The 27,388-nt window shown below is 39.8% G+C and overlaps 2 protein-coding genes across 5 annotated transcripts in view; both read right to left on the reverse strand.

Moving 5' to 3' along the window:
• Positions 1-846: 846 nt before the first annotated feature.
• Positions 847-6,382, reverse strand: slc15a1a (solute carrier family 15 member 1a). The gene is made up of 21 exons (XM_029530031.1): positions 6,361-6,382; positions 5,717-5,858; positions 5,202-5,321; positions 4,989-5,088; positions 4,511-4,601; positions 4,347-4,430; positions 4,141-4,223; positions 3,980-4,066; positions 3,797-3,886; positions 3,667-3,711; positions 3,545-3,577; positions 3,355-3,443; positions 3,139-3,220; positions 2,849-2,968; positions 2,601-2,744; positions 2,461-2,507; positions 2,185-2,292; positions 1,970-2,081; positions 1,588-1,725; positions 1,322-1,429; positions 847-1,179 (listed from the first exon to the last, which is right to left on the reverse strand). The coding sequence occupies exons 1-21, from the start codon at positions 6,365-6,367 to the stop codon at positions 940-942; spliced, it is 2,070 nt and encodes a 689-aa protein (XP_029385891.1). The 5' UTR covers positions 6,368-6,382; the 3' UTR covers positions 847-939.
• A 1,137-nt stretch (positions 6,383-7,519) lies between these two features.
• Positions 7,520-27,388, reverse strand: part of LOC115062336 (dedicator of cytokinesis protein 9) — a 67,852-nt gene continuing 47,983 nt past the window's right edge. The window contains exons 15-55 of one of the 4 annotated variants that reach the window (XM_029530987.1): positions 27,020-27,142; positions 26,677-26,756; positions 26,375-26,562; positions 26,205-26,270; positions 26,023-26,115; positions 25,789-25,912; positions 25,564-25,682; positions 25,289-25,375; positions 25,068-25,157; positions 24,139-24,254; positions 23,699-23,768; positions 23,476-23,601; positions 23,290-23,361; positions 22,652-22,798; positions 22,453-22,536; positions 22,126-22,237; positions 20,759-20,937; positions 20,514-20,646; positions 20,007-20,108; positions 19,781-19,914; positions 18,103-18,217; positions 17,923-17,989; positions 17,795-17,842; positions 16,321-16,388; positions 15,432-15,547; positions 15,154-15,291; positions 14,879-15,061; positions 14,678-14,791; positions 14,345-14,560; positions 14,112-14,169; positions 13,837-13,943; positions 13,350-13,472; positions 13,114-13,227; positions 12,768-12,773; positions 12,283-12,312; positions 11,526-11,672; positions 11,213-11,423; positions 10,310-10,500; positions 10,105-10,205; positions 9,877-10,015; positions 7,520-8,493 (exon numbers count right to left, since the gene is read on the reverse strand). In XM_029530987.1, coding sequence (XP_029386847.1) covers positions 8,368-8,493; positions 9,877-10,015; positions 10,105-10,205; positions 10,310-10,500; positions 11,213-11,423; positions 11,526-11,672; positions 12,283-12,312; positions 12,768-12,773; positions 13,114-13,227; positions 13,350-13,472; positions 13,837-13,943; positions 14,112-14,169; positions 14,345-14,560; positions 14,678-14,791; positions 14,879-15,061; positions 15,154-15,291; positions 15,432-15,547; positions 16,321-16,388; positions 17,795-17,842; positions 17,923-17,989; positions 18,103-18,217; positions 19,781-19,914; positions 20,007-20,108; positions 20,514-20,646; positions 20,759-20,937; positions 22,126-22,237; positions 22,453-22,536; positions 22,652-22,798; positions 23,290-23,361; positions 23,476-23,601; positions 23,699-23,768; positions 24,139-24,254; positions 25,068-25,157; positions 25,289-25,375; positions 25,564-25,682; positions 25,789-25,912; positions 26,023-26,115; positions 26,205-26,270; positions 26,375-26,562; positions 26,677-26,756; positions 27,020-27,142 — 4,663 coding nt within the window. In that variant the 3' untranslated portion in view covers positions 7,520-8,367. Of the gene's footprint in view, positions 8,494-9,876; positions 10,016-10,104; positions 10,206-10,309; positions 10,501-11,212; positions 11,424-11,525; positions 11,673-12,282; positions 12,313-12,767; positions 12,774-13,113; positions 13,228-13,349; positions 13,473-13,836; positions 13,962-14,111; positions 14,170-14,344; positions 14,561-14,677; positions 14,792-14,878; positions 15,062-15,153; positions 15,292-15,431; positions 15,548-16,320; positions 16,458-17,794; positions 17,843-17,922; positions 17,990-18,102; positions 18,218-19,780; positions 19,915-20,006; positions 20,119-20,513; positions 20,647-20,758; positions 20,938-21,869; positions 21,918-22,125; positions 22,238-22,452; positions 22,537-22,651; positions 22,799-23,289; positions 23,362-23,475; positions 23,602-23,698; positions 23,769-24,138; positions 24,255-25,067; positions 25,158-25,288; positions 25,376-25,563; positions 25,683-25,788; positions 25,913-26,022; positions 26,116-26,204; positions 26,271-26,374; positions 26,563-26,676; positions 26,757-27,019; positions 27,143-27,388 lie in introns of all 4 variants that reach the window. The other 3 variants (XM_029530984.1, XM_029530986.1, XM_029530985.1) reach the window with 3 other exon arrangements.

Here is a 27,388-nt window from a genome sequence, read left to right on the forward strand (position 1 = left end):
TAATGATAGGGACAGCGCTCTCCTACCAGCAAATGAAGTAATTTTAACTTCAGTAGGCTATGGTCCACAAGAGTTAAAATAGTTTAACAAAAGAAAATTAAGAAAAGTGTATTATATGCCAAGTGAAGCAAACCATGTTGCTCTTCAGTGTTTGAAGGCCGTGCTCATTACTCAAATGACAGCTACAGCGCCACGCTGGTTCCAATGAACGAAATTAACAAATGGCTTGAAAAAAGATTTGTTCATTTTAATAAATGAGATTAAAAGACCTGAGTCAGTGAAAAGATCCAGTCAGTTCAGCAGTTCACAACTTCCTGCCAGACTGGAGGGGATGAATGGATGACACTGCTGACCCCCACAGGAAAACCACTGTGGTTGTATTTAGCTCTGGCCAAGCACATTAATATTTATTTAATACTTACCCGAGGGTTAACTAAGTCAATACTTTCAATACTTTCTCTAAGATAGTACTATAAGTCTGTAGATATTTCTCGTTGCATTTCTATTTCTATTTCTTAAGTTTCCACTTGTGATTAATAAAGTATTCTGATTCTGATTCTGAAAGACAAGGCCCTTCGTTCTTTTTAAGATGAAGAAGTAATAGAAGGTATGAAAAGCACAATGAATATAGACCCCAAAGACAATAATTGTAAATGATAAAACAGTAAAAATTTTATTTTATTGTTTACTTGAACATAACTTACAGATAAATATAAAAGTTATATCCAAGGATATGCAAATATAATATTAAATGATATCATTCATCTTCTATATCAGTCACAAAATAAATTATGAGTTATATTGAATAGCTTATATTGTTAAAGGACTTAGTTTCCTTTGCTCATTTTACGATTAAAATATAAACTATGACATGTAAATACACACACTCAAGTACACACACACACATACACACATGAACAGACATAACTTTTATATCATTCACATTTTGGTCTGTGAAGCTTTATAATTGTCATCGTGATTTTTAATTACGTGTCTCTTGGCCATCTCAACTTCTGTCTTCGGCAGCTTGTTTTTATCATCCTTTTTATCTTCATCTTCATTCTTCCTAAATTTGGCCTCAATTTCTGTAGGGTCAATGTAGGTGTAGAAATAGGCCATAATAGAGAAGATGATACACACAGCAACCAGTAGTGAGGCAAAGAGGACGTACTCTGCCCACTTTGAGAGAGGAAAGGGAGAGATAGAGGGAGAAAGAAAAATTAAAATTTGTCTGGCATGTTCACTAGAAATATTGAATCATCTTTAGACACACAGGACTAGTCCTTTAAAGTGTTAATAAGTGGGAATACTGCTTTTTTACCTGCTTGGGAAGCTTTGCAAGCTCAGCCACAATCAATACGATGAAGTTACCAATGGCAACAGTCAATAACCAGCCCGCTTGCAGCACAGCTTTCATATTACTGGGAGCCTTGAGCACACATAACGGCATAAAATGAATTCCATGAACAAAGGGCATTATTCATACTAGTATCCACTTTACAGACAAAGTAAAATTAATATTGTAATAAGTTCTATACTTTGTTTTCCCACGGTACTATAATGAAATACATGCCTGGACAAATTTACCTGTGAGTAGGAGAACTCCAAGCCAGTAACAGAAAACATCACTTCACCAGCAGTTATAAAGAAGTACTGTGGGATCTGGAGCGCCATGTGAACCGAGTTGGGCTCGATGTCTTCTACCATAGTAATGTACTCATGACACTAGAGTAGAAAAAACACCAGGGGTTTAGTCTCAGTGGTAGATTAATGCACATATATAGGCCATTATAGAACCAAGATAGTGTATGAGTGTGACTCATTAATATGATTTAAGACTTTTTGGATGATTATGAACATAATAGGATTTAATCTGTTTTCTCAGTATTACATTTAGGAAATAAACAGATTATTGAATCAACACAGCCATTTGAAATTTACAATATTAAAAATTATTTTTGTAACTTACATTAGTTCCAAAGACCAGAGTGCCCTGGACAAAGAAGGTGTATGAACTTCCAAATCCAAAGTCTTTGCTGTATTCACATGACTGTGAACCACTCCATAGTTTGAACTGGGCCCTGTTCATTAGCAGAGAAAACCAATTTATAAACTGCAATATTGTGTACATAAAAAATAAATTGATTAATTAATAATAACAATATAAAATATTTTAACTCTTACTTTCCATTCTTTATGTGGGTGTAGTTGGAATCGTAGAACGGCTCAATCACGTCGAAGTAAGCAGAAGCGATTGATATGTTCAATGGTGTACTCATTCCATTTACAAATCTAAAATTGCGACATATTATACAAAAAACAATACAAACAGAAAATGTTAAATATTTGGTTCCCCCAACCAGATGTAAATATACAATCCTTCATTGTCAACTATTTCATATACAGATCAAGATGAGTAATTGTTGGCTCAACAGTTTTGATCATTTGAATTCAATTTACCGGATTGCATTGTTGCCTTCTTGCGGCTTGGAAGTTAAATCATCAGTCTGAAGAAATAAGAGAATGGATTTGGGTAAATATATCCATTTAAAATGCTGTATGTTTGATATATATTTTATTATATTGCGCCTCTTACTCACCATCAACCAGTCATTCATAATGTTTGAAGGAATGAGAAGTGTTTGTCGTTTTCCATCGGCCAAATAAAAAGTTTTGGTAATTTTGGGGTTTTCTACTAAAACTGTGATTTGTCCCACATCAAATGTGTAGTATCTGTCACTGGCCTGCAAAGCAAAGAATTTGTTAAAAATTTTGCATGCCATTAATTATCACACAATTTATCATCCCCATTTCTTGCACAGTGTTTTGGATAATGATGAAAACATACCTGAGCTCCAGGAATAGTCACTGGATCATTATTGCCCAACTTAACTGTAACAGGATTATTGCCCATGTTCAGTAATTTGAGATCACTCTGAGATGTTGATGGAAATGTGGGTAAAGTTTTCTGAAGATTTGATGAAAAAAAAAACAAACAAACATCAGAATTAGATCTTGTTAATGTCCAGAGCTCTGAGAGTAATGTTGGGATAGTAAATTTGAATTTAGTCTCTGTGCTCACATGTAATTTACAGTACACCTATAAGGAGATGAACACATTGCTCGTTTACGACTTACATCAATTTCAATCTGAACCAGAGCAGCACAGACAAAAGCTATAGCTGCCAGGAGCATCCCCACTGTCATCCTTTTTAGAGGTCTGTTGAATAAAAAAGAAAAGAGGTCATGTCTGTTACTGATGTGAGAGAATTAAAATACATTAATTTACATTAAATTACAAAGAAAAAATATTGACACTAACAGAAATACATTTTCTGTCACTGCAATACTTACGTGAAGTTCAGCCCACACTTTTTGATTAGCGGGTAGATTACACTGTCCATGATAGGCACCAGAGTCAGGATCAGGATGGGATTGACAGTCTTCCAAAAACATACATTTCACAATGAACATTTTCCCCCAAAAAATGCACAAAATGGGTTCAAGCTAACATGATAACGTACAATAAATAACTACAACTTACCTGCATCTGATCAGGCTGTATGACAAGGCTCCCCTGCAGACACAAAACAGTTATTAGGACACGACCACACTGCTATAATTAAGTGAACATGTATTTATATTTGTTTTAATCACCAAACTTACAAAGTATCCATTCATGTTTGTAGCTTGCAGAGTCCATCTAGAACCCTTTAAAACAAATACAAATGCTTAATAATTTTCAGTTTGCCAGCAATAAGGCTGCTTTTTACAATGTAATATAAGTTAAAGGTACCTTTTGGTCAAATAGGGTCCAGAACATTGGCAGTGGGATGTATAAAAAGAGGACCTTCAGTACCATTTTGATTTGAGCAATAAGGAGTTTCTACATAATAGAGAGACAAAACATGAATAGCCATTACTTAACTGAAGAAACAGCACGTTAGAAACCTAAGAGAATAAAATGAAGTGAATTTACATCATATTTTTCTTCAGCCCAGTCCATCCAGTGCTCCCTCTTTGGGTATTGCTTGTTTCTGTGCCTGTAGCGGTTTCCAATGGCAAACTGAGAGAAGAGAGACGGGCTTTTAGAACATTAATGCACAAGGTGACGATGCAAACGGTGTAAAAGAAACTGACCGTGATGCATTTGCAGACATCTAGCATGATGTTGCCCTGTGGTTCAGCTTTGTAGTACATACCACTCCCAACGATAAACACCACTGTTATAAGATCACAGACAAAACATTAAAATTAATATACATTATACAGTACATGCCTCAAACCTTTACATTTCAGCTTCATGTGTAAAACTGTAGTCTGTACTTTAATATGTTTAAACATACCAAGTGCAACCACCATGAGTGCTGCAGGAACACCGAAGGCCAGGGAATAACACTTCTGCGGAACGTGGATGCCACATTCCTGAGCTGCAGATGGAGACAGATAGTTGGAATGCAACTGAAACTCAGATTTTGTGCACATTTAAGGACTGTTATTGCATCTGTACCTCTGAGGATTGGCGTGATGATGGTTGACAAGAGACTCCCACCATTGATGCACAGGTAAAATACAGAGAAGAAAGTTCTCCTTTGACTTTCCTGCACAAAGAAATATGTCAGCAGAATGCTAGACTTGATGCATGGCCAACCTTAAGTAACTATTACTATTGAATTCATATTGGTCACGGTACAGTATTCATGGTTCCCAGGGATGAATTTTTGAAGAAATTAGTCTGCATGCCAACAAAATAAACTAAGATGACAAACATATCTATTAAACACCAGATATTTAGCATATTAGCAGACTGATGTTTTGGAGTATTTATCTCAAAGCCCAGTTGTTTAGTCTCAGAGAACCACTACTATTGCTGTGAGTTTTTCATTTTTATATCATATATAGCATTTCTAACATTGCATTGCAAACACATGTTTCATGTGGTCACTTTTAAAGCGTAAATATCATAGAGAAAGAGTAAAATGTCTAACCTGGTGGTCACCAAACTGATCTCCACCAAAGGCAGCCACACAAGGTTTGATGCCTCCTGTTCCCAAAGCAATTAAGAAGAGTCCCACCATGGACAACACACTGAATGTGAAGAAGAAACATACACTTGAGCAAGGACAATATGCCACGAAAGCTCCTGCAAGAACACCTGGATTTGACTCAGTAATTTCTGTAGCAGGGAAAAAAAAACCCACACATGAAAAGTTAAGTCGTCTGGTGTGCCATCTCTGTTCGAGTCAGTAATGTCATGGATCGCACTGACAGCCATTGCAACTTGCCCAATTGCATAGACAATAGACAAGTAGATGATAGTCCTGAGGGGGAGAGAAGACAGAGAATAAAAACTCAGATCTTTTACCAAAATATCATTACCATGCACCCCTCGCTCTTTTTAATTCAAATTTAATTGAATGTATACTATCCTGCACAACAATCTGTACTTTTTCATAAGGACTTACAGTATGGTGCATTAATTTTCTTAGATGGGGGGTTTTTGGGCGGCTTTATGAATAAGGAGCCATTTAAAAGACAAATATAAAGAATGCATAGGAATGTAAAATGAATAAAACTAAATGGATGCCAGTACTGCAATACTGTGTAATTATACCTCCACCAATTAAATGTAATTATACTTTCAAACAACTTGCATACAGATCTCACTGATTTAAACCTGCATGCTTCTATTAAAGGAACCAAAGAAGATGCTCACTTAAATTTTCCCAGCCATGAGTCTGCCACAACAGCACCGAGGATGGGGGTGAGGTAACACAAAGCCACAAAGGTGTGGTAGATGGAAGTGGCCAAGTCATCATCCCAGCGCAAGAAGTACTTGAAATACAGCACAAGCACAGCTGTGGACACCAAGGAGAAATGTAAGCCTCTTGATTTACTGAATATAATAATCATAATAATCAAATATCTAACCAGCCCTCTAAATTAAAGACAGCTAAATGCTCTCAGCTGCTAATTTATTAGGTAGAGGCAGTCCTCCATTATCCTACCTTCACCAAGGGCATAATGTTCCATTTATATTCATATCGTTTTAGAGAAAGTGCTTTAACTATAATCATCTTATAAGGTGAGATTATGTGGTGCTGTACACAGATGTATTTCTGTAATACTAAAATAATAAATGCACTAACCGACACCACAAAGTTGCCCTTACAAGAACTTATCATTACATTGAATATTACAGAAATAGTCCCATTATATAATATTACATTTAGTTAGGGGCATCCTACTAAATAAAGTGTCAAGTGTGTCTGTGTGCCAAAATATGCAAATATGCAAAATATATTTTTTAAGGGGTATCATAGTTACATCATGGTTACAATATGGATCTAAAATTCTCACCTCGCATCCCATAGTATGAGAATCTCTCACAGAACTCATTCACAACGATGAAGAAGATGCTGAGTGGGTAACCACAGACCTCTTTACTCTGATCGATAAAAGAAAGAACATTATGTTCAAGAGTGCTGTGTGACGTATCAGAAGTAGTACATTGTAAAAAGCTGTTTAATTGTTGATTAAACTTTTCTTTAGTCATTAGTCAGTCAGTTTAGTAATGACTAATGACTGAAATTATCAAATTGCAGCAGAGTATGAAGTAAATGGAAATCCATGCCTAGAAATGTTAGCAGTACTATAACATTGCCCACATTCAAGGTCTCTTTCATACCAATTCATATTTTCACCATGTGAAAAATACCAGCAGCTGTATTTGTAGAATAAACGTAGGATGGAACAGCTTAATGCTGGTGATGTGGTGCATGAAAATTCTGTAACTTCCAGCAGCACTACAGTAATTTGAATTTTGAGAGACTGATTGCTTAGATGCAACAGATTATCATTTAATCTCACTGAGCAACAACAAAAAACAAATTTAAAGATTCAAATTATTAATGAAATTCTTTACCGTTCCTTTGTTCTTCTTTCTCTTGGGATCTTCCTTATCTGTGCACAAGATTAAATTATTAAAACAGACAGAACCCACCCCAGCAAAACAAATTCCCTTTTCCACAAAAACCTCAACATTTCAGTTTGGAGGAACAAAACTGTGCAATAACAATTAAGGCTGTGCTTCAATTTTTATTGCACGGTTGGTTCCAAAGTTTGAGGATTGGAATATTTTTTGCAGCTTTAAATCACAACACAGAAACTCACCTGCCATTATGTCTGACACTGCTGCCTCCTTTCCACTGTAGTTGGATATTCCTTCTGCAATACCTCCGAGGAGCAGTTGATAATTTATCCTCCACAGTTGTCCAGCAGCAGGAGGAGTGTTATTTTTGCTTTTTATTAGCCTTTCATCTGTCTACTCACACTGCTGTCAGCGTCGCTTTTATGATGGGCGGGAACACTAGATATCGGAGATAGGAAGTCCACTATGTTCCCTTCTTACAAACTCATAAAAAGTATTAATTCACTTTACAACTGATGCAACTGTAAGAGTTAACACAATGGCAACTGTTAATAAAGGAGTGGATGAATAAGTACTCATGACTACGAGTGCAGAGAAATGAGTGCATTTTATTTAAAAGAAAAGCATACGGGAACAGCTCTGTTTACAGCAGAACAGTGGATTTGTGTTAAATAAAATTAAAAAAATAAACAAACAAACAAACAAAAAAAAAAACCAACCCATCGCTGCCCAAATATAAAACATTTTCTCGAACATTTGAATCAACACTAAAATGGTAAAAGCTTCATAATACTCCCACAGTAGGCGTCGTGTCTGGTTCCACACCTCATCGCTTTGGCAAGAAGGTGAACATTTCTTTACAGTGTATAAGCCCCACACAGCAAGACACTTTGCAAATATTGCACACACTCCTTTATATACATTAATAAACAACTTGGAATATGCTTTTGTTTTGAATGGCTTTAAATATATATATAAAAAAAAATTCTTCCACTCTAAGACATTGAAGTGATTTAAGGTTGAATGTAGGAGACCCTTTTGCAATTTATCATTTTTGTAGAAATATAACTTCATGTACAGGGGGATGAGCGCTGATATTTGCAGCATATACTGTTCAGACATCAATACAGTGGCCTATAAAAGTGAAATATTTTACATAAAAAAAGCACAATGTGTAACGTTATCAAAATCAACAAAATCGGGCTGTTGACAGGATGCAAGTGTATTGTAATGACATGCATAATAAAGATCCCATCAGGAATGTCTCCGTGGAAAAACAAACTGCCCCAGTCTTTTCAGATTGAAACAGGTGAAGAAGAAAGAAAAGTTTGTCTCATCACACATTACGTCTGCCCGTGAAGCGGGGTCTGTGTCCCGTCATCTATCCTGCACAAAACCCTTTCGGTCTGAGGTTCACGTTAACCGTCAGGTGACCATCATACCACAGAGGAAGAACTGGGGATGCCCTGGATGGTGGCACTGGTTGGCGTGCCACTGATAGCATTAAAGATGTGAAGCGAGTCTGGAAGAACGCTCTTCATGCCATCTTCAACAGGACTGATCTGAGCGTGTGGAGGAGAGATGAAATATTAATAAATATGATGTTAGATCTCTGAGTGACTTTCTGTAAAATTAAACCTTATTTGAAAGATAATTTCCTTTCTTGCAGAGGGATAGATAAGAAGCTCAAGAACAGTCTTCAGTCAGGAGGAGAAATAAGAAACTCAATAAGAGTTGTTTTGTTTGGTTGAGTGGTGGGAAACAGATTGTCCTACTCTGTCCAAAGGTAACAAAGTCCACCTGAATCTGCCACTAACTCTCAGATGCTAAATGTCAAATGTTATGCCAACGTTTTTGTTTAAGTTGAACCAAAAAAAAAAAAACAGTGTGTAAGAAGGAAAGGTCAGGATTTTACAGTGAGCCTACAATTCAACCTGATAACAGCCATTAAACCTTGTGCTTTGCTGACTTTTGGACAGAGTCAGGTAAGCTGCTTTCATTTTCAACCATTATGCTTAGCTGATTGGCTACTGGCTGCAGCTTCTTATTCAGTATACTGATACAGTATAAGATCTGTAGCAATCTTCTTACTCTCTGCAGGAATTTTGAGTAACGTAAAAGTCAAAGAAACCGGTCTACATAGCATCAACATCAACATATGCATAAAAAAAATCCATACACAAACAAAAGCAAGTGCTGAAACAAATTCACATATACACCCATTCTGTTCACACAAGTACAAACGTATATGCAAATAAATATTAAACATGCATACACGTGCAAAAACAAACATCAACCCAAAGACATTGGTTGTTGTTGGTCTAGTCAGTCAAGTCAGTTTACTGCAGAGGCAGTACAGTTTTTTTTCCCAAAGGTTTCAACTTTTAAATATCAGGAAAGTTAAACGTCCTGATGGACAGTCGACATGCATGCTGGGAATGAGAACACTTTGAGGCGACCTGATTTCTTGGTTATTGCCCCAATGTGATTATTAAGGCCTGTGTTCGATCTGACCAGATAACTCCGTCACCAACTTAACAAGGTCAACCAAAGGTTGATCTGATTGATTTGATTTAATGTTATTTTTTACTTGGTAGAGAGATCCAAGGATTGCTTTAAGATCTGTTTGTAATCGAAATTCAGCAGCCATCAAGATAAAGGATACTCTTTCAGAACCGATGCCTGTGACTGGCTGGACCAACAACGGATAACTCGGTATTTATTGCCTTCTAATCCTTCTTGCATTACCATCCAATCTGCTCATGTCAGCACAAGGGAAAAACAGAGAATGGCGTTATCAAAGTGTTCATTATCAGTCACGTTAATAAAACATTCATGAGTGTCACTTCACTTGCCAAAGCCTGCCTCAGAGAGTCACAGTTACGGATTTAAAATTACTAATGTAAAAAGTAATTAAACTGATATCTCAGCGATGATGTACTTACTTGCTCGCGCATGATGATAGACAGCTCTCTGGCAAGGTCTCTATAGTTGGCTTTCATCTCATCATGATACTCCTGTTGGTCCTCTTTGATTAGTCGCTCATTGATGCCTAAGCCGTGGCCACATGCCTCCACAAAATGCCTGCTCGAAAAGTGATTAAACCAAGAAGTGAGAATAACACCGAAGAGGAAAAACTGATCAAGCTTTGATTGTAAACTCTGACATATTACCTGAAAACCTCTTTCAACTGTTTGACTTTGTTATCAGGGTACTTCTTTGCGCCTGCATCATCCAGAAAGGCTCGGGCGTAGGCGAGAGGTCCGGCATTCACCTGAGGGATGAGCCATGTCATTTGTTTTCCGCATGGCAAATTAATGTGCTACGGGGATAATTTCATGAATGATCGTATAAAGACAGATAGAACACATAAAGCACCTGGACACTGATGCTGCCCTGCAGTTTGAGCTGCAGGCGGATCATGTCAACTTCACTGGAGGAGCAGAGCTGTTTGATCTCGGCCACCTTCTTGCTCATCTCATCAATAGCCACCTCGATGGGGCTCAGATCGGTGTGGTGCTGATACATGACTGCAATGCGTTTCTTTACATACGGGAAACAATGTGTGGCTGCGGGACAGAGACACAACGGTGAGATGGGTGAACGTTTAGCATCTCAGTTACGTGAACCTTCTCTTCTCACATGTACTTTTCTCAGTTTTATGGCAACGGATCCATTCATATGTGCCCTGGAAATCTGTTGAAAGCCTTCAGATAGTAAAGATATGAAGATAAGGCAGAACTATTTTTGCACCATAAAACAATTCCGCTGATTAGACAGGTCCTTGACAAACAGCTGACATGTTCAGAATCTAATCTTCTATTGATGCATAGGAAGGTTCTGCTGAGTAATGCAAGGTGCAAACAACTGACCAAGTAATATGACAGCCATCCACGTTACGTATATTTGAAACTGTCTTTATGTGTGGCAGTAGGAAGCTCTGTTCCACCGTTTGAGAAGATGATAACATCTGGTTAAATTTTCGCTGAGTTTCATTACAAATTGTCTTAAAAGGTTAAACAGCTGCATAATGTCCTAGGTAGCTGTGGAGGAACTAGGAAAATATCCCTGATAAGATGAGCTGATTCCACAGATTTGTAACTTGTAAAGTTGAGAAGTGGAGTTTGAAACACATGGTACACAGAAAGAATGAAAAACACTAGAAAGGAAGGATGAAATAATTTTTACAAATATATCTACGTTTTAAAACATCTTATAACAACTCTTATAAAATGCCCCATTTATGAGCCGCTAACCATGCAGCTATATTAAGTTACTTACTGGTTAGTATAGTCCTGCGTTTGCACTGCTCCTCCACACCGCCCTGCTTTTTGCCTGATATGGTAAAAGGCATCTCAAACACAAAGCGACGAATGTTGTGGCTCTTTTCAAATTCTGTCTTCCTGTCCACCAGCTCCTTCTCCTCCAGGTAAGGGGTCACGTGTGTCACTTGGATGTATGCATACTTAGAGTCCAGGTCTTTGGGATTAATCTGCAAAAGATGCATGTTGTTACAAGAGATGAATGCTAGGTTGTGTCAGTTTTGTTGAGAAAAAGGAACCTAATCACAAATGAAATATCAGCAAGGTCTCACCCTTCCAGAGTCCTGAATCATCTTCACGTTCTCCTGTCCAAACTTGTCAGAGTACAACTTCAGAAGCCTCTGAGATATCTCGGACAGAGGGGTAAATTTGGGCTCTTTGTAAATATACTCCTTACCATCTTCATCCTCAAAGAAGCCCTGGAACAAAGATAAACCTTAATCAGAACAGCTAAGACACCATTTTTTTAATAAGACATAAAGGCGAAAACAGCGCCACATCAAACCATACACGAGTTGTGAGTTGGAGTCATCGTGACAGTCGGTTAGATGAAAGGGTATGATTTTGTTTAAATCTCTGGGCTCAAAGGTACAGTATATCAGACTCTAGTGATAAACAATCTTTAATCTAATAGCCGAGCACAGAGATAAAAAAAAAAAAACAAACAAACAAACCACACTCCAAACGCTAACTAGTGTCAGCTCAACAATGTAAGACAGACCAAGCGGCAGAGGTGGGGGCATGGATTCACACTGTCAGCGGGAGCACTTATGTTAGTCACTTTCTTATATTTAACAGGTCCCATGAATAGATAGGTGAAGCCATGCATTTACCCAGTGAGAGATAAATCCTGCTATTAGCCCTTCGAGGGTTTCCTTCTGAGTATGACGACACTGAAGCTACAGTAAAGGAGGAGTTACAGGGCAATGCAACGTGACATAGCAACAACTGCATTAGCAAAGGAGCACAACACAGCCTAAAAACATTCACTTCACTCCAACTGCAGTGGTGGCTTTTACATTGATTTACCTCAGCCTCTGAGTCAGTAAACTGGTACTGCTACAAGGTGTGGACAACAGAAAATAGATCAATGTTATTCCATACAAACTATCTAAATAACCCGGTGAAATTTAACACTTTTATTAATAGAACTACTTGACCGATTAGACCACGTTTTCAGACACGCCTCTCTAGTACACATGTAGAGGTTACCACACCCAAAAATTATTTCTAAAATGTCTAGTATCACGGTGAGAAAGAAACAGTCAGGACTAAACTCGTATGAACTTAGCTCAGTAAGACAGAAGCAGAGACACTGATATAAGTGCAGAAGTGGATAGATGCCATGCAACATAACCCCCCCCCACAAAAACAGAATGCAGTTGTGGCTGATTGTTACTGTAACTTCACACAACAAACTGTGATTGAGAAGTGCAATGGATTACAGCAGCACCAACACCACACAAAGTCTCAGGCTGCTCAGAGAAGCCAGCAAGGTCTAATGCACAACTTACCGCTGCCTTCAAAGAGGATAAAAAGCAGAGAGGGGTATTAGAGTGGATCATTAAATGCCACCTCAGGCAGTCATGCTCTTTAAAAAAAAAAAAAAACACCTTCAACAGCCCTCATGCAGAACATGAATTACTTTGACATTCAGCAAACCCAGCAAAAAAACTGATACTTGTGCTCTTTTGTGAAATTAAATTTAAATCATTTTAAATATAGTGAAGTAAAGAGAAAAAAAAATAAAATCATATAATGAACCGACTTAGGAAAATCAAACTGAAACTAAAATCAAATATTTTGTTGCACTCCCTTGCAAATTAACAACCTATTTTGTGGCTTGGGAAATTAACTCACCTGGCCAAAGAAAGCCACTCTGAAGTAGGTGCCCAGCAATCTCTTGCCAGTGTGCATGACCTCTGTTACTTTGCTGTACGCACGATGCAGTGTGTCATAGAGGTGAGCCAGTTTCTGTGCAGAGACGTACAAATAATCCGATTAGGTTGTGTTGATATTCCTGGTTAAAACGGAGCAAAATTGAACGTGTTGTTGTGGGGAAACACTCGAAATTTCTCGGGGACAAGACCTTGTACCTCAAAGTCTCTACGCTTCTCATAAATGGGGATTATGAGCTTGTAGATGTCAGAGATGAGCTCATAACGCTCAGCTTTCCACAGTCCGTCTGCACACTCCTCCAAAAGCTCCATTAGGACGTCCTGATGGAACAACAGAAGGGAGGAAGAGAAATTTTTGTAATTAAGCGCTTGATAAGTCGATGCCTTTTCTATGATGTTCTATGACGTGACAAGGAACTAAATACAAACTTGTGTGTGGGTTTCATGCTCATGTGACTTTTCAAGTAATATGTTCAAAGTCAGCTGCAAATTCTAAATCTGTGATGAAATAGTGTCACCAGTCATGACCAAGCAACTCAAACAGTAAAATCTGAACATCTAATTGTAATCAAATGAAAATAGGAATTCTGTTTTTCGGAAGCATGACTATTTGCACAGTGAACTTGAAAGTAAATGAAATAAATGGTATTTTTGTTGGCATTAGTAGTATGATAAATGCAGGTACTTCATTGAAGTGGACATCTTGCATGCCGACATCCTCCATCATTGCCGCTTCCTCATCAATGTTCGGAGTCACGACACGGAAAGCTGAGCAGCCCTGCTTGAACATGCCTGAAGCATGAGATGAAACTGAGATGAGATTTTAACAAATCAGCCCAAATTTTCTTTTGGCTAAACATATGAATTTAAAAAATTTAATCCAGTGTAGCTGATGTTGTGTTGGATGCTCAAAAAATGAATTCATGCTGATTTATTAATCAGTACAAAAGATTATTGCACCTTTTCTCCGCAGGTATTCAGCCACAAGTGCTGCCACGTGTACATAGCACATCGCCGCCTGCAAACAATAAGAACAATGCAGCTTAGCATTATCTAATAAAGGAGTATCAGTACACAATTAACTATTATTCAAAAATCTAGTCTATATTTAACATTTGAAAACACGCAGGGCTATCAGAAACGAAGCTGAAGCGACTTTATCACAGGTTAAATTGGTCATTTTGTCCACAGACCTCTGACAGGTCTCCGTTCTTCACGTGGATTCGGGCCATGCTGTCCAGCCAGGTCTTGCGTAGCTCGGGTGTGCTGGCATAAGACTTGGCCAGGCTGTACTGCAGGTCCACCAGCATCTCTGGATCTCGCTCATGCTCCTTCATCTGAGCCGTGGCCATCAAAACCGTCCTGATGCGTTTGGTAAGGTCCTTCACATCTGATGGGAAAGCTGTGTTCTGTTGTGTAGTGGGAAGAAATTAGAGCAGTTGTGGTGTTTGTAGTTTAGGCACTTCTTTTTTTAACAACTGAAGTAGAATATTAAGTGTTATTATGAAACTAAACTATTCGCTGACCTTAATAGTTTTGTCACTGTTGGCACAGTTGTTTATAATGGACAGAGACTGCTGGAAGCGGGTACTTCCGATACCAATGACATCAGCAATTAGCTGACTGACAGCAATCACGACCTAAAGGAGAAGAGAGAAGAGAAAAGGTCAAACACTGTCCAACCCTCATATTTTATTGACATTGGCTATACTTTCTCAGTGTCCAACCTGTAAGTGTGTCCGGACAAAGGATTTGCGACCCGTGTAGTCAAAGTTGCTCTTCATGAGGAAGTAGAGCAGATGGGCTGCATCACTCCGAATGGAGCTCAGCTTAGAGTTACAGCACTTCAAGATCTCATAGCAAAATGCAGCACACATATCTGCACGCCCTTCAAAGAATGTGCAGGGAAACTAGAGGGTGAATAGGACAAGAAAAACCATCAACTACTTTGAAAGCATAAGGCAGTGAAAAACAAAAGTGACAAAAACAAACTCTTTCAAACCTTGTAAATAAAGGTGCGAAGTGAAGTGAAGACCTGCTTGAGGGCCGTCTCTGACTGGTTGATCCGCAGAAAACAGAGATGGACTTCGAACACTTTCTTCATGAGTGGACTATGGCCATGGTCAGAGCACAGCTGCGTCTGTGGAGAAAGAGCATCAGCATAGAAACTGAGGAAACATCTGGTTTGGAAAACAGCAATAGTGATTCATGTGAATGAGAGTAAGAGGTAATTAGACCCAACAATATTGTATTTGTAAGAAAAACGGTACAAGCTGCTACCTTGAAACCCATGATGAAGATACTTAGGGTGTCCAGCACAGTCAGACACACTTCAGTGGCGATGTTGGCCTCTAGCAGGGACTGATTTAACACGTCAGCGTCCGAGTGACTATAAGCTGAAGAAGACAACAAAAAGCTGTAGCTGTTCCACACCAACCAATTAAATCACATTATATCATGATTATAGCGGCAACGTTGATGGTAAATTATTAAATTTTGTACCCAATAAAGAAAGTTTCATTCCAAACTCAGATAAATAAATATCTCAATGTGTAAACATTTTTATTTATTTTTATGAGCATGTTTATCAGTTTTATGAAATGCATATAGTATTTTGGAATGAAACCCGTCTAATTAACATGGACTGTATCTCTGTTGGAGAATGAAATGTGAAAGGAAGCTGGGCAAAGAAAACATTAGAAGCTGATGTTCAGTTAATATGGGCATGCTCTTAATTCAACCAAATGAAAAGAGAACTAGTAGCAGTCTGCAAACTGCCTGCCAACCAGCTACGTTCTTACCATGGTCTACAGATATTCCAAGAATACTTGAAATCTTTCTTACACTGAAAACACAGAGAAACTTTATTAAACGATGCCATTTATCAGACTGAACACACAGCTTAAGCTTGTTGGGTGAAATCCAATACACTGCTACTCATAACTACTTTGGCGCCAGATTTGTTTTAATTAACTTGTGAAATAGCCACGTCTTTGGAATTATTTCCTGCTTGGAAGTGGGCTGGGTTAAACAGATGATGCGGAAGAGGATGACGATGATGATGAGGTTGTAAAGCATGAGGAGACAGATTGCACGGGCTTAGGCGGAGGAGATTGGAGGTCCTCTGGTAGAGGGTACTTGATGAACAAGTGCAGTTTGGGGCACTTACTGTGGTTAAAAGTGTATGAGTTATCCAGGCTGCTGAGCTGCTGTAAGCGGGCATGCATCATTCCTGCCCTGTTACGGGACACAGGCAGAGTCTGAGACTTCCGCTCATGTGCTACAGGTCCTGCCCCATCCTGGTTCCTGATGAGGAAACAGGACAATGTTAGATGAACAGCTGATGACCAGCAGGGCCAGAGTTAGTAAAGCAGGATAAGATGAGAAATATGCACTTCAGATAATAGAGTGGTGTAAATATCACTCAAATATCCTTCGAGCGACAGCAGGTTCAGTTTAGGACATTTTAAGCTGAAATAATGCATACAATTTTGGGCGACATCGCGCATGTACCCAAAGCAAGACCTGCTGTTGCAACGTAAAGCTGTAATGTAGGTTGCATGTTTGAAATGCAGTTTAGTGATAATAGTATAAAGAGATGCAGCAGCATTTAAGGGATTAGTTAAAGCAGTGGGTAACAGTGCAAGCCATGCATGTGAGAGCCGGAGAGTAACTTTGCAAAGCAAGTAGATGTGTCACAGCACTGCAACTTCAGGTTGTTAGATGACATCATGCAGTTAGTGTGAGAAAGTCAGTTCCACCTTTAGGCTTACCCAAACAGGAGAGGGCAGGAGCCAGGTTTTATTTCATTATGTTAAACTTGCCAGCATTTAAGTGAACAAAGATAGAAACAGTGGTGGTAGGTTAGACAGAGTGAAGACCCGAGCCCTCTGGGAGCCAAGGCCAGAGCTCCCAAACAGTGGAGAGAGAGTAGATTAATGTACGTTTGGATTGAATTCACTTTAAATAACTTAACTGAACATGTGGACATAACCTCCAACGGTCAAACACATTTATGATTGGATGTTTTACAAAAAAAAATGTCGGCAAGCAGCTGTATAATTTTCAGATACAATATCAGGTTTAATGAACAACAGGGAAAAAAAAAATTAATCTCCTCATAATCTTAAATTTGTGATTTACAACCAAGGCGGGTTGGATTTCAAAATTCGTAGATTAAAAAATAAAAAAAAATAAATTCAGATTTTAAAAAAATTGGCAACACATTGAGTCAACTGTAATATCTGAACGCTATATGCTGCAACTGTGTGTACCAAAAACGAGTCAGCAAAGGAGCAGAGAAGTTGTAAGAATTGCGATTTAAATGCAAACTGAACTGAGCCAACCTAAACAGTCACCATTCGACTGTATGAGTGTATTTCTGCTGTTGTACACGCAAGTTTACATAATCAACAGTGTTAAACCACATTCTGTTGAAAGTCAAAGGGACCATATATGGAACATGATAGGTGGCTCTGAAGTATGGATACTTTATATGTATCTGGGTTGTGGGAACATGTGAGACATAAAAGGTTGGGAACAACAGTGCGAGGAGCCCGAAAGCCTACACAACCACGATATGTCAAAATAAAAAGCTCTAAAACTATCCATGCGCCATATTTAAACACTGACAACAACATTACCTTGCGATGTATCTCTTTCCCATGTATCTAAACTGATGGAGGCAGACTCTGAGAGGAAGAGCAAATGAAAAATCAGTCGCTGAGGATATAAATGTTTACTGGAGCATCATTAGAATAAGATGTCTTACTCCACTAGAGTTAAGAAGTCCATTAGATCCACAGATGAAGCCTTGTTCCAGTAAGTGAACAGAGCATCTGGAAGAGACAGCGATTGATGTTGAAGGATGAGTTAGTTTCTTGGATTGTAGAAATATGAGCAGACACAATATTCAACGTAACAAAACAGGCAGAAAAGAACGTGATTTTACCCTCAGACATGCTTTTAAGCACATGTAAGAAACACATGAGGAGGCTCTTGATCTCCGCCTGGTCCAGTTTATCACAGCGCAGCAGGGTGCTGCCCAGGGTGGAGGCCGGCTGGTTCTGGCAGGGGGGGGGCAAAAAGGCTGGTCAGGCACAGGCACGCAAATGATCTAATCCTGTCAAGGCTGTCAGCCATGTCTAGTTCCTTTTTTTGCCTCTGTCTGCAGAATTACTTTAGCCAAAAACCAAAAGGGGCAGTTACTGCAATTTGTCTTTAGAAATCTTTAAAAACTTGGTCTTATAATTTTTTGGGTATTGATCACAGTCAAAAACATGAACCTTGGGATTTATCTAGTTTGCTTAAAGACATAGAAAAAAAATTATGTATTTTCCTGAGTTTCAGTCCTGAGTGGTTGTGACATGCTTGCTATGAGTTTTCTGAAGGCCTGGGATTAAGGTGGTAAAAAGTATGCTAGTGGAATCGTTCGGGGCTCTATGAGTGACGGGAAAACTGGCAGTGGAAAGCAATCAGGATTTTTCCCTGCTGAGGCAGAGAGCAGGAAGAAAACAGCAGAGGAGCAGCAGCTCTACCACAGCAAGGAGTTGGCGATATACCAAGCACGTTCCTTTGCCAGCACTTAGTCTAGACCATGAGACTGGCTAAGGATGACTTCATGGAAAGCATGAGACTATGGTTTAGGTTTTTAATAGGATGTTTTGAAGGGAGGAGAGCTTAATGGTTAACGTTTTCCTGAAAAGTGTCGTACAGTTATTTTAACATTTTTATGTAAAAAAAAAAAAAACAAACAAACAAAAAAAACAAACTGTTTTTTGTTTTAGCCAAAATAAGGCAGATTGATTTGTTTGGAAATTACTGTAAATTACGCCCAAGGGTTGTGATAAGTCTTACCACACATCACAAATTAAACCATCTTCAACAGACAGACAACAAACAGCAACCCAGACGAAATGAAAATAATCCTTTGAGTTTAATTGCCCTCTTCTCAAATTAAAAGTTGAAGCTGCCTGTTTGTTAAAGTGGAAAGAACACAGCACACAGGAGAGGAACTCCAAAGTGAGAAATCCCTTAAGAATGCATGCTGGTCAACATCTGGGAAACAAGGCAGAGGAAAACCCCTGTGGCCCTGAGGTACAGTGGGTCTGCACCAGAGAACAAACAGGCCAAAGCCTGAGAATCATCTGGCAAAGAAAGGGCTTAGATTTTAGGACACTAATGATGACACTAGGACACTCTCACATTCCCAGATGGGACACTCCTAGGCGGAACGATGGCTGTGCGGGGGAGGGAGGTATTTTGTACTTGAAGTGAAACGCTCGGCTGCAGGGCGCTCTCTGGCATACTGGGGACGGATAGCAGGGAGAAGTCCATGGTGACACGCTTGTTGTGCCCGGAGAACGCGGGCTCCTCACTCTCCGTAAAGAAGCGCAGGACATTGAGAGAGTGTCTCCGTACGAACTTCTCCGTCTGCTGCGACCAGCCGTAAAGGTAAGGTGAGGGGGTCAATGACACAAATTAACATGGAGGAACTGTCTGTCACAACAAGGGGAGGTGTGGTGTGATATCCCTAGGGCACAGTGAAATGAATACTGTAGGTGTGAAATTTGATGCCCGCAGTATATATGAAATTATTTCACAGGCGAGCTGGCCTTCCTGAGATGTACCTTGTCCAGAGAGTTGCCCTTGTCGTTGTTCTTCTCAGACAGGCTGTTCCCAGAATCAGTGCTGATGAGTGAGCCACGAGAGTCCGCGTGGCGCACAGAGTTTATGTTGGGTGTAGATGACGTGTGAGGTGAAGCTGTTCAAAAATATTTGAAAGAACCATATATTAGTATGAAAAATAGATGTACGTATATCATATTCCTTGTTCGGCATTAATGTTTCACCCACCAGTGCCTGAGATGACTCCAAAAAGGTCTTTGTGTAGGCTGGTGTCCAGAAAGGTGCTAGACCGAGGAGGTGTCATCAAAGCGTTGGTAAAAAGTGAATCTTCTTTTCCATTCTGAGTGAACAATGGTTGGTAAAAAACATTTGCACTTTTTATTTTGTTTTGCTTTTTGCCATTTTATGCTGTCATTGTTGACAGGATAGTATAGTGAAGGAGAGAATGCAGCCGGTCGGAATTCAAACCAGGGACTCTATGTTATACTAACTGCATGTAAATATTGGCATATGTTAAAATTTTAAGTTTCTTTTGTAATTTTTGTATAAGCAAATGTGTAAAATCAAACAATGCCGGACAAAGCTCCACAAGGAACAACATGTAACAGGAAACTGCTCCAAGAACTTCTTTATTTCCTCTCTTTTTATTTTACTACCATGTACGAGAGATTTATATTGTTGGGTTGTGTGATGCCTTGATGTTTTATTTAAGTGTAGATGACATGCTGAGGCCACTAGGTGGCTCCCTTACATTGTTGGATTGGCTGATGGGGAACGGGGACACCTCCTTTACATTCAGCCTGTTGACATTCTCCTGGAGCAGACCAAACAAGGGCAAGTAGAGGGTGGCCAACCTGGCCTGCTGACTCTGGAAAACAAATGGATCATTCAGCAGGATATATCTCCAGACCACATAAACATGCCCAGATACTGACGCGAAGCAAAAATGTAAAAGACAAAGGGAAGAAAGTGCCGCATACCTTTGACATGTAGCGGTCATCAAATGTGTGTTTCATCATCAGGTTCTTCAACACCTGGATGGATATCTGACGAATCTCCCTGAACTCCTGCAGAGCTGCGTTGACTTCCCTGAGCAGCAGCCCAACCAGGAAGTGGTTCTTACAGAAGTCATCTGTCAGCGAGTAATCCAGCTGGAGGTCTGAAATGGAGGGAAGAGGACCATGAAGTGATTAGGAATGGCTGATAGAAAATAAAGTGAGGATGTGAGAGGAAGTGAAGACACAGACTGCACAAAAAAACACAACTGCAAATTCATCATTTATCATAAATCTGAGCCAAAGGAAATGTGAAAGAAATGAAATCATACAGAATTTAAACATTTACCCTCCCCGGTCAATTACTTGTTCTTTGGTGAAATGTTTACATCCCCGTACAGAAAAAGATGTATATAAAAGAAAAAAGACATAGAGAGAAGTATTGACTTCCATAAATGACAGATTCAGGCTGTGTGACTGAGCTGCTGCTCTACATCACCAGTAATCTTTTCGGACAAAGATAAACAGGATTAAGGCCGGTGATTGAACAGCAGCAGCTGTTTGCAGATGGTTTTTTACAGCAATATCACCAGGAAAGCATTCCCCAAAAAAATGCACACACACACACACACACACACACATATTCCCTAAAAAGACTGTAATCAAATTAAAAACATTGCCAACTTTTATCTTTTTAAAACCTTAATTTTTGGCATGCAAGCATTAAATAGATTTCTTAGAGATGACATTTGATATTTGATATTGAATTGTGTTCTGGAATCAGTTTCATTTTTGAATCCAAAACACCTGAAGGGAGCAATAAGTACTGAAACCACACAGCCACCCACACCTGTGCGAAGAAAGAGCCAAGCTTCTCTTCTCTACAGTGCAGGACTACAAATTATAGGCAGTGTAATGTTTCTACACTGTCTTGAATCATACAAATCATTCCTCATCAACCAGTTTGCGTCAAAGCTGGAGGACAATTCAATTCTGATTGTGAAGAGATTTCACAACTTCCTGGTCATTGTTGAATGGTTGGATTGAAGTCAGCTCTTTTTGGAGATAACATACAAGCAGCACACTTTGCACCTACCTACTGGAGTATCGTTTGACTCCACCGTATCATATGAAGATAATAAAACTAATTGAAGGACAGAAAAAAAAAAAAGACACAGAGTATGTACTGTAAAATCAAAAACTGCTACAACTGTATAAAATCGGAATGAGACGTTGTGCATGACAACGCTGTTGTGGACAATAAAGCAGTTTCATTTGATTCTATCTTAGCAATGGCAATGTAAGCAGGTGTGATAACAGACCCCTCGGATATAATCTGATGATTTTCTCACCTTGAAATCTGAGTATCCTTCCCTTCCCAAATGGCATGGGCAGGTTTAGTGGGACGTAGTGCTCGTGGTTGCACACAACCCGCAGGAACTCAAACTTGAACTCAAACAGTGTCTGTATTGAAATACAACAGGGACCAGTGAGGAAGCTTTAATGCAGGACTCAAATACAACCTTGTCCAAACCATATTTTGGAGCAAAGGCCGACATCCTCCATTCGAGTACTGATTGGAAGTCTTTTGTAAATAATTTTTACAAACAAGCCGTCAAGCAGATGGCTTCTGTGAACGCAGTTTCTGTTTGTAACAGTAATTGGTATTGTCAGTGTACCTTCGGGTCTCCAGGCATGAAACAGTTGATGTAGTTGTTGATTTGTTTGAACACAAATCCTCTGTCCATCAGGTTGAAACAGCGCTGCAGGATAAAGGAGCAAAACAATTTTGCAATTATTCATAGCAAACAAGAATTACATTTCCATTCACATAAACCAGTACTGACTACACTGTTCATGCTTTCTCCTGAGCCTGACCTTGATGAAGACTGCCAGACTGTGGTTGGCGTTCCTGGCAGCATCCAGGTTGTCTTTGTACTTCTGCGTGATGTGTGGCATCATCATGTTCACCAGTGTCTCCACTGTGTGATGGAAAGATGCTGAGAAGCGCTGATTCCTGGACAGCTAAAAGACATAAACTAAATGAATAAGCATGGCGACTTTCCGTAGTTGATCCAACTACTGCTATTGTCTATGGTGTCTATTGTTATTGAAGCCGAAGCTGCGACTGTACTTATTTCACACACACAAGCACGATGTACCTGGTGTTTAAGTAAAATTTGCTTTAAATTGCACAGACACACAAAGACAAAAAACTGAACATCACAAGCCATGCACAGCAGATGGAACTCCCCATTGTTCCTTTGCGGCCTCCATTTTTATGCCAGTGGAGGTTAAACACAGGGATGTGGTTGCTTATGGGGTATGAACAAATGCAGCCAATTAAAGTGCACAGCAGTGTGGGACAGACTGTGGACACATAAAACTTTGCCTGTGGTACTGCGGCTGTCCACAAGACTTGGCATGTTGTTAACTACAGTGAGGAATGTGAGCTGTGATGAAGCAGACACCAGCAGACACCTCTGAGCCAAACACACATGTTGTGGCAGACTTACCTTCACTTTACAGCTCTCAATCAAGTACTGAGCCATGGATTTGACCAAGGCTTCAAAGAAATACCAGGAGTACTGTAGGGCAGGCAAACACCAATCACAGAGCAGTTAACGGCAAATTAGTGTCAATTAGAATTGTAAAGCATGTAATCCTTGAAAAAAAAAAACAACAACCCACAAATATGTTACCTTGAGTAGCTTGTTACATGTGAGGAAATCGGTAGAAGGCTTCAGGATAGCCGTCATGGCTTTAGCAAGCTCTTCGTGCACAGTTCGAGTGGTGGAAGACGTGTATGGCTCAGTTTTGAATACAAACTGTGTCGAAAACACACAGCCAGAAATATGTGAATCCTCCGGTTCAAAAGAAAGACACATATAGTAAGTTGTGGCATTCATAATTAAATTTTTTTACCTTTACATATGATCTCAGGTAGTGTTCCAACCCCTCCTCGTGGCACTGAGCAACAATATGGATCATGACTCTAAAACGAAACGACAGCAAAGGCAGGAGTGAGAAAGATTTGACGGATTTGACAGACACAAAAAAAATCTGTTTAATATCTGCTATACTATACTGTACAACACTGTCTACTGCTTGTAGTAACTGTTACTAACTTTATATTATGGTCCTCTTTATCAGACAAAAAGAAGCACATTTTGTTTTTTTTTCCAGTCGAGACTTTTAAACATACTGTCATTTATGGAAACAATCTCTGGAGATTTGTGATTTTAACATCGAAATTAGCTCTCCAAATTTTTTTGCACATACAGTATGTTCATAATGGCAAAATTATACTTTGAGTTCTTCATAATTTATATAATATTGCTTGAACTTGAGACGATGACACTTGCCTGGTGACATTGACTGCCACGTCTTCTTGGGTGGCACTGGTTAGCACCCTAAACAGCTGATTGAGGGTGGTGGGCAGGAACTTGATCATCACATGGCTCTCCATGGCATGCAGACTCTGAGATAGAGATACATGTTCATGAGGGAGTAAACCACATTGTTTTTAATGTGCAGTGAGTAGCATTAATGAGGAAATTTTCATGCTGATGAGCACATAATGTTCCAAAACAACAGGAGGGCCCAAGTGAACACATCGTGCCCATCACCAGCACTGTGCTTGGAACATGGCAGACAGTAGGTACTCGTGCATCGCTGCCCGTGCACGGGAAACTAACACAAGCCCTGCCAAAGTCCTCTGGCCAGCTTCCAGTCATCACAGCTGACCTGCTGTATGACCCTCTAGCTATTGTTCATGTTTGCTGTTGTGTACATTATAGAGCCCAAGAGATGCTCTGGACCAAGTGTTGTCTTCCATGTCAATGTCTACCCGATTGGGGGGGGGGCAGTGAACTGAGATTCCCACAGATTGGAATATTAGAGGGAGGGAAAAAAAAATGCACCCGCCATGGGAAGACTTCTGACAGATTTACTGCTACCAGGCAAGTCTTTGTAGGTAAGATACAAATACATTCCTTGTGAAAGGCAATGGGAAAAAAAAAAAAACACCAAAAAACAAAACAAGACAAAAAAGGTCCAGGAGAAGGTGCTATTACAAAGAAGAAAATGCACCCACTTATACAGGATATACCAAAACTTATTGAATGTCCGATATACGTACATAGATGCATACAAACATACATTGATTATACATGACTCCTTCAAGTTTTCTCTTCAGGATAGACAGCTATCAGTAAATCTACAAAATCAGTAATAGCAGGCAAATGTATATAAATCCAGTGAAAATGTGAAATAAATCTGCTGGTTGCTTTACCTTGAGGTACTTGACCAGCTCTCCTCCTGATGCCTGGGCTGCGGATGTTATGCTCTGACAGTGATGAAAGAAATTGTGCAAATGCTGATCCTGAAACGTGAAATGAAACCCACCAAAATATGGAGGTTATTTCCTTGGCGGTAATAAATACTGACAGAATATAGAGATGAAGCAAGAGTTTTAACAGCACATTTTACATCCAGCTAAAAACAAAAACTAACCTGAGTGTAGACAGTGGACACAAGGTGAGCTGAGACCTTGAATAAAGGCTTTCCTCCATCCACCCATTTGACTTCAGGACCGGAATGCTGTACAAAAAAAAAGAAAATCTATCCTCATCTCAGAAATATAGTAAATATTATGCTATATACATGCCCTCGTCCCCACAGAACACTTATGGTTATATTGTTATCATTTAGTGTGCTGTGGCATATGCTTTTTTCCTCACAATGATATCAAATTTCTAAAGAAAGACTGGGGGGGGGATACACTGTACCTTGCCAGCACCCTCCTGACAGCCAAGGTATCCGGTGGGAAGGTTGGCAGCCACAGGGACCTGACTCTCACTCATGATCACCCGGCCGTCCTTCAGCAAAGGGAGCCAGGCGTAACCCACTGAGAGCAGAGACAGAAGAGAGCGCAGCCCGCCAACAGCAAAGCCAGCAATATCAGTAACACACAGAGGACATAAGTGTGTGTTTTCAGCAGCACTGTGTTTTACCTTGCATTTCGACCAGGTCTCTCTTTTTGGTGCTGGCCTTGCTGTTGCTGTCACAGCTGACATGGTAGAAGGTGAAGAGCAGATGGTGTTTCTCATGGAGCTGGGTTGGCAGCTCAATCTTGAACTGACGGGGTAAGAACACAAAATAAACATCATACATATTGTACTTAGTAATTCGGCACATGCAATATAAGTGCGTGGCATGCATCACACATCTAGCAGTGCATGCCACACCTCGTCGTAAAACTCGGGGTTGTGCTGGTGATGTAAAACTGCAGCAAAGGCATTTTTGGTGAACAAGGGTCCTCCAGGTCGGCCGTAGATGCACTGTGGAATAACAACAGCTGATTACCTCCTGTGGCAAGGGGGATTTATTCTTTCATTATTTTCAGAGCACTTTCAGGACACGAGTTTACCGTCAGCGGGACAGCCTCTTCATCATCTGAGTCCCTGAACTCGATGCAGACGGCTATGTTTCGAGCCTGAGGGCAAAACAGACCCAGTGAGTCTCACAGCCAAACAAGAGAAAAGTCCCTGCTCCTCTCTGACTCACACCGTGACACTGCGCTGTAAAGGTTGGTGGTACCTTTGCAAATGATTTCTGGCTGTCATACTTCAAGTGCTTCGGGTAGACGTAGAGGTGATTGTTGTAGATGGTGAAAGGCTGAGAACATTTGGCTATGCACGGCACAAACTCCTCCACTTCGAAAAATATCTTGGTCTTCTCGCTGACATCAAACTGCTTCACAGGAATGTAGGATGAGGTAACACAATCTATATAGAGAAGCAGGACAGACCAAATAAACCGCCTGCAGACAACACGGCCAATCTTGTTTGAACAGAAACAGCTTTCATCTGGCTGCGTCGACTGAGTTTTAGTGGGCTTACTTGTCAAGTCAGGGGCTACACTGTCAATGGTAACATCAAGGTTTCCTAGTATAACCGGCAGCTTGGCCATTTTCTCTGGCCTGCGGAAAAAGGAAAATAAACTTCTGTTAACTTTTTGCTATCATCTCCCAAAGACTGAATAAGAAGCAGGCAGGCAGCCTAGACATGAACACATTTTATACGACAGCATTCACAGATGTGAGCAAACAAATTATTTTCAAAACTGACCAGCATTTTCCAACGTGCAACCTATAGGAGAATATTTTCCATACTTTCCCTTCCAGAACATCTGCAAATCGACTCAGTGTTTATAATAGACTGCACTCATAGAGAGGTTACTAACTTCCTGAAATCAGCCAGCAGTTTGAGCATATCATCATTGGACAGCTTGTTGCTGTCCTGTCTGTACAAAGCGGAGAAGCGAGCACTTTTGTCGAGCGTCCCTGAAGCATCTTTGAACAAAGGCCTGCAAGAAAGAGAAGAGGAATCGTGAAAACACACACACCTATATACGTGTTTGAATTACTTTTTGAAAGATTATGTTTCCTTGGACAAAGACTGAATATTTACAGAGACACGATAAACCTAGGTGCTTTTTTTTTTTTTTTTTTAAATAAAAGCGTGAGAGCTGAAGAAACTTCAGTCACAACTGAAATGAACACATTTAATCTGATAAATCTTTGTAGCTCCTTAGATCAACCCATTAGCTTTG

The sequence above is a fragment of the Echeneis naucrates genome, chromosome 21, assembly GCF_900963305.1.
Source record: "Echeneis naucrates chromosome 21, fEcheNa1.1, whole genome shotgun sequence".
In the NCBI taxonomy this organism is placed as follows: domain Eukaryota; kingdom Metazoa; phylum Chordata; class Actinopteri; order Carangiformes; family Echeneidae; genus Echeneis; species Echeneis naucrates.

Bases quoted from the DNA above. Each gene is read 5' to 3' on its own strand.
- slc15a1a (XM_029530031.1), bottom strand. The intron at 4,602-4,988 runs GTTAGACATTTT...TTCTTTGTGCAG, and splicing joins ATCAGTTTGGTGACCACCAG to GAAAGTCAAAGGAGAACTTT. The intron at 2,082-2,184 runs GTAAGAGTTAAA...GCTAATGAACAG, and splicing joins ACCCACATAAAGAATGGAAA to GGCCCAGTTCAAACTATGGA.